Consider the following 6678-nt stretch of genomic DNA (forward strand, 5'->3'; position numbering starts at 1 on the left):
GTTTTTTTATTTACTATCAAGGCCTCAAGTTCCAGGAGAGTGGGATCCCATACCCAGCACCCAGCCCTGACACTCAATCAGTAATTACTGAGGAGGAAGGAAGAGGAATGGAGGGAGAAGCCTAGAGTTCTGCAAAGGAGGTGCTGTTACTTCTCTCTTTCTGAAGAGGTACCTGGGACTTCATTCCTACCTGGCCCTCATCTTGCATGAGATCTTTCTGAGTCTTTGAAGACTCTGACACACCACCAGTGTGTGGAGGTGCAGTGTGGACCACAGGACCTACCTGTAGAGAACAGGGTTTTCTGTGATCCAGTCATTGGGTAGGCTGTGTGCCCACTTCTGCTGCCGAGCAGACAATATCTCCCCTTCAGGGATATCCATCCTCTTCATCAAAGGCTTCTTGCCATTTTTGGGGGTCATGGACCGCTCCACAGCATGCTTCCTGGTGGCCGCCAGAGAGCGGACCAGCTGTGCCTGTATCCACAAAAGATCCCAGTGGATTCCCCAAACATCCCAAAACATCCACTCTCCAGCACCCTGGCCTGACCAGGCAGTCTTATAAGGTCACGGGGGAACTTGCCAGAAGGAAGACACTTTGCAGGGAGGCCTTCAACGCCAGGGTATTTGCCATGCAGGCACCCCACCCCCAAATATTCAACCATCTAGAAAGATATCTCTTAAGAAATTTTAATGAGGGCCAAGACGCTTATGCCAGCATCTTTCATAATCACAAGGAATTAGAAAAATGGGGCTGTCCAATTTTAGGGGACTGGTTGAGTAAACTTGCCATGACTTTCAATGGAATGTTAGGTATTTATTAAGAACAAAGGCTTTTTTTATGACATGGGGAAATGCTTTTGATATACCACAAAACACATCAATTAAAAGCATAAATTAAAAATTATAACCAAAATTATACAGTATGATTTCAAAACTTTCAACTCTTAGAAAAATGACCCAGAGAAAGTGTGCTAAATGTGAAGAATGGTGTGTTGCTTCCAGGCAGCAGGATCATGTGAGTAATTTGTTTCTGTGCGCTCCTTATGCTTGTACAATTTCCAAGTCTTCTACAGAAAGCATTATTTAGGGCTTAAAGTAGGAATGAAAACTCCCTTTTAAATAAGCAGTTACAGAACTTCAAAGGAAGGGTTCGAGTTTGTGTGTTTCTTTTAAGATATCTTGTCCGTGCAGTTTTTTATAGGCTTTTTATAGACAACAAGGCAATCCCAGCAACCTATATGGTTGTCAAGAGGGTATTACTTGAATACATTATGGTAAGTCCTAGATTAACAATAAGGCAACCTCTCAGCATCCTGAAATACATGACTGCCTCTTGGCATGGGGAAGGTCTGTGTGAAACTGTTAATAGGGGAAAAGCAGGTTTCAAAACACTGGCATTGAATCAAACCCATTTTTAAATAGAAAAAAAAAAACTAGGAATGCTTTTGTGCATAGAAAAAGGCCCTAAGATATCCAGTGGTTAATTCTGGCTATTTCTGAATAATTTAAGCTTAAATTTAATCTAATTTAATTACAATTTTAATGTAAATTCTTTGCTTTTCAAGAATAGAGATTCTAATTTTGTATTCCTATGTTTTAAGAACCAATAAGAATTATTTTTAAAATGAAAGCAATTTCAAAGCCTTATTTCATTGGATTCCCAGGTGACAAAAGCCTTCAGCAGGAGGAAAGTTTGGGGAGCAGAGGGAAGAGGGTCAGACCTACCTCAGCCTCGAAGATCTGCTGGTAGAGTTTCCCGCTGGGAACCTGGGTCACCTTCCCCACTGAGGACATCTTGACCTTGGCTGCTGGCTGGACACCCCTGTTGGGAATTCATTGTCCAGGAATCCTGTCTGGGGTTTGATCTCTATTCTGACCCACAGAGGTTGAAAAACTGACACCCCAACCCCAGGACAAGTCCTCTGCCTAGGACCAGACCCATCTAGGCCACCCGGCTGGGGCATGACCCACCCCACTGTCTGAGAGAAAGCATGGGGTTCAGCTCAGGCATGGGGTTTTCACTTTAAACAAAAAGAGGGGAGGAGCAAAGAAGCCAAAAGGAAACAAACCTCAGGCAAGAGCAGAATTCAGAGAAGGCAGGCTCTTCCCGCTGCGCAGGGTGCAAATCCCAGAGGGACTTTGGGGGCAGAGATTAATGACAAATTACTGTTTTGTGCTTCACTGTCCCAAGCTTTCCTGGGAAAAGTCAGCATGCCCAAGGTGTCAGCTTGGATTTCAACCTGGCCTTGAACTCCCAACCTGGAGCTCAACGTGGTTACAAGGACCCTTGCCGGGCCCCCTCCGCCACTCCCCGCCAAGAGTGGACACAGAGAGGGGGCACCGGAGGGAGGGCGCAGCCTGACTCTGGCCATGCTAATTAGGCACCTACTATAGGCTGAGAAGACCCAGCAGGCCCCTCTGCGCCACCAGCCCCGCCAGCCTACGGAGGAGCCTGGGGGTGGGGGACGGTCCCCAGCCTGGCCCTCTGAGCCCGGCCGAGGGGGGAGGCCCTGAGCCCCGGCGCCCGGCATCCCACCTGCAAGAAGGCACCACTCCGGTCAGCCAGGCCCGGTCCAGCCTCAACTGCAGCTGGACGCACTTGGTCTCCAAGGCAACGCAGGGGGGGGGGGGAGCCCCGCCGGCCCCGCCCTCACTTCCTTTCCGAGGTGGGCGGGGATTGCCCGTGGCCCAGGGAGCGGAGCCCTGAAACTGTTAGAAACCCGAGGGACGCCTGGGTGGCTCAGAGGTTGAGCATCTACCTTTGGCCCAGGGTGTGATCCCGGGGTCCTGGGATCGAGTCCCACATCGAGCTCCCTGCATGGAGCCTGCTTCTCCCTCTGCCTACGCCTCTGCTGTGTCTCTCATGAATGAATAAAATCTTGCAAATTGAACTCGAATTAAAAAGGAAAAGAAAGAAACCCATTCCTCCTTGCCAGTTCTTCCTGGGTGCCAGGGGGCACCTCAGGAGCCTCCAGAGCAGCATGCTGAATGTTCTGAAACTGAAAGAGAACAGGAGCTGTAACTCCCAGCCATGGTAGTCAAGAAAATCCATCCCATCTGCTTTGCTAGGTTAAAACCAACCTGTGCTGTCAACTATTAGCACAGTGCTTGACTGTAAGAAGCTGAATGCATCTCTAAAAAAGACCATCTTCTTGAAGATGAAGTGCTCAGAATTCAGGCCTCAGGCTTGTCTGGAATTAGGATGAAAAGATTATTTTCTAAAACTCTGAGTTCCATTCATCCTCCTCACCACTAACTACCCCATCACCCTCCTACCAGCACTCTGCCCTGCCCTCTCTGGCTCAAAAGTCCCTCACCAACTCTGCAGCCCCTGCCAAGTCCAACTCCCAGTCCTAGATGAGCACAGAAGCCCCCACGTCTGGTTCCCCCCACCCGGACCCTTCCTGCTTCAGCCAACTCTCCACTCTTCCTGCATATGCCCCCTTGCCCTGCCCCCCTGGCCTCCCTCACCCTGCTCCTCTGCTGGCATCTACACATCCCAGACCCAGCCAGCCTTCCACTACCAGTGGCAAGTGTTCCGGCCACTCACTTCCCTCACCCCCGACCCCTCTCTTGTCTCTGGATGTGCTTGTATGGTGGTTGCTGACAAATACCAGAGCTCAGAACATCTAGAGTAGGTGTTTCCTGAAGGGCAGGTATATGGTCACTAATTCTGATTCAGCTTCAGTTGCCCTTCGCACAGCATCTTGCACATGGTTCAGACACAGTGACTGTTCCCTGGGTAAATGCATGCATAGCTGGAATGTCCTAATCTGACACTCCTAGAGTTTGTCCCTTTCCCACACAACCAGCCAGAGTCCTACATGGCCAGACCTGACAACACGGGGTTATCGCTGAACCTGACTTGAAGGTTTTCTGCGCTTTGTGAGGTACCTAACTCCCAAGAAAACTCCTCCCCTTAGCAGAGATCTCTGTTCCAATTGCTAGTAAATGCACCCTATTACAACTTCCTACAGCAAGTGATCATTCCATTCAGACTAGTTTCAGAAATTAAAAAACAGTGGGTGGAAAACCCTTTTATTCCCCTTTTTTGGTCCTGGGTTTTATTAACAAGGTGAAATATTGAACTAATTTTAGCTGGAAAAGGAGGAAAGTGTAGATAACTGAGGGAAGGGGTGAAAACCACAGTAAAAACTAGGACATGTGGGAGCACCTGGGTTGAGCATCTAACTCTTGATTTCAGTGCAGGTCATGATCTCAGGGTCCTGGGGTTGAGCCCCATGTCAGGCTCTGCTCCAGGCATAGAGCCTGCTTAGGATTCTCTCTCTGTCTCTCTCTCTCTCTCTCACACACACACACACACACACTCTACCCCCCCCCAACAGGAAATGTGCAGGAATTATTTGCAGTCATCCATACAGGATGTCTTGTCTCAGGACATCCTGCTGGTTAGGCCCTTGCACATCAGAAGCAATGTTTTCCCTGTCCAGATATTTTCTGGATTCCAGTTTCTGGCACATCTATAACCTGGGTTTTTATTTTTATTTTTTACATATACAGATATAAATATGTAGGCACAGATATATCATGTTCAGTGTTTTGTTCTGAGTAAGAAACACACTTATTGTATAAAATATAAAAATATTCCATGGAGAATGTAAAAATAACCCATAGTCCACCACTGAGAATTTACCTCCCTTAACTCCTGAGTTTGGGTCTTTGTGTTTGAATTTGGATCAAACGTGGGAATTTGTGTTTGGCTTTTGGATGCCATTTGCATTGCCCTTCCAACTCTGCAGTGTGATAGCCAGAAGACTAACCAGCCAGAGATCACCTGGTCGGTTCCTGCCCCATGTTAGAGGTGGGCAGGAGGTGAGAGACAGGGAGTGGACCTTAGTGGAATCCTTAGTGGAGCCAAGCCTTTGCACTCTTTTTCTGCACCTCACCATCGTATCATCCCTCTCAGTCTTCACCTTGAAAATGTCTCCTTTCTTTTTTTTTTAAGATTTTATTTTTAAACAAAAAATCAGTGCTCTATGGACTGAGTCGGCCATGCACTCCAAAAATATCTCTTGACTAGAGTCTCATCTATTCCTTCCTCTTCCACTGGTCATTATCCATTTCTCCACAGCCCATAGAACAAAGACCAACAAGGACCAACAAGAACGAATACTACTCGAGAGGATTTAATCCCCTTAATAAGTATACACAGGTAGCATAAATGTCTATTTTATAGATGAAGAAACTAAAGCTCAGAGAGTGAATTACTTGGCCAAGATCTCCAAGATAGGAAGTGGTTAGATCCAGGATATCAACCAAAATCATAGAATTCCAGAGTCTTGAACCAAATACCATGCCATCTGGCCTTGGTACTAACCAGAAAAAAAATTCTGGATTGGTTTTGCATGTTGAAGCATAGCATTCATACCAAAAAGGATGGAAATCATAAGTGTACAACTTAATTAATTAACTTAATTAATTACCCAAAGGTAACATACCTGGTAACCAGTACCCCCAAGAAATAGAACATTACCAATTCTCTAGGAGCCCATCTACTCATTCCAAGTCACTGCCCTCTCTTTCCCAAGGATAACAAATATTCTAACTTCTGAATTAGTTTTGCTTGTTTTTGAACTTTATTTGAATGGAATCATACAAATGTACTCCCTTACATCAGACTTTTTTCATATGTTTGTAAGGTTTCAAACATTTTTTAATGTGGCTCTAAGTTCCTTTTCATTTCTGTATAGCACCCCATTATTTTTTAAATGCCCCCATTTTATTTATCCTTTCTATTATTGATGCACATTTGGTTTCTTTCCTGTTTAGAAAATTACCAAATCAGGTTGCTGTGACCATTCTTTAGCATGGTGAACATATGTTGGCATTTAAACTGGGTATTTACCTAAGAGTGGGATTTGGGGGTCATAAAGTATGTGCAAATCCATCTTTAGCAGATACTACAAGAGTTTTTGAAAGTGGTTGTACGCATTTACACCAGTTGCTCCACATCCTCATCAACATTTGGCACTGTCAGTATTTATTTTCACCATTCTTGTTTACGTGTAGTGGTGTTTCATTATGGTTTTAATTTGCATTTCCCTGGTGAGTAATGATGTTGTGTAACCTTTTATATACTTTTTTTTGGTCATTTGGTTATTTTTCTGTGAAATATCTGGTCAAATATTTTGCCCATTTTTTCTGGTGGATTGCCTCTTTCTCTTATTAATTCATAGGAATCAGTTACATATCCTATCTGATACTTTTTTCCCAGATACATATATGACAAGTGTCTATTCCCATTCTGTTCTTGCCTTCTAATTCTCTGGAAAGTAAAGAGAAATTCTTAATAAGGTCCAATTTATTAATTTTTATCTTAATAATGTAATTTATACCCTATGAAATCTTTGCCTGCCCAAGGTCATGAAAATATTCTCCTACATTATCTACTACAAATGTTATTGTTTTAAGCTTACATATTTAGATTTAAAACCCACCTTTAGTTGATTTGGTTTATGATGGGAGGTAGGAGTCAAGATTAGTTTTGTTTCCATATGGATAATCAATGACACTGGCCATGTACTGAGAAGACTATCTTCTCTCCATCATTCTGTGTGCCTCTTTTGATATATCCAAAATGTTCATATGTGTGGGTCTCAGTTGGACTCTTTCTTTTGCTCCTTCTGTCTGTCCTTGCACTATTATAGCGCACTGCCC

The 6678-nt window shown here is 44.7% G+C and overlaps 1 protein-coding gene across 1 annotated transcript in view; it reads right to left on the bottom strand.

The window, feature by feature from the left end:
- Positions 1–2571, bottom strand: part of CCDC180 (coiled-coil domain containing 180) — a 63768-nt gene extending 61197 nt beyond the window's left edge. Inside the window, 4 exon segments of the mRNA XM_055302237.1 lie at positions 284–474; positions 1726–1822; positions 2070–2137; positions 2537–2571. Of these exon segments, the coding sequence (XP_055158212.1) occupies positions 284–474; positions 1726–1794 (260 nt within the window). The 5' untranslated portion in view covers positions 1795–1822; positions 2070–2137; positions 2537–2571.
- Positions 2572–6678: the final 4107 nt, after the last annotated feature.

This window comes from Nyctereutes procyonoides, unplaced genomic scaffold, assembly GCF_905146905.1.
Source record: "Nyctereutes procyonoides isolate TBG_1078 unplaced genomic scaffold, NYPRO_anot_genome, whole genome shotgun sequence".
Taxonomy (NCBI): Eukaryota; Metazoa; Chordata; class Mammalia; order Carnivora; family Canidae; genus Nyctereutes; species Nyctereutes procyonoides.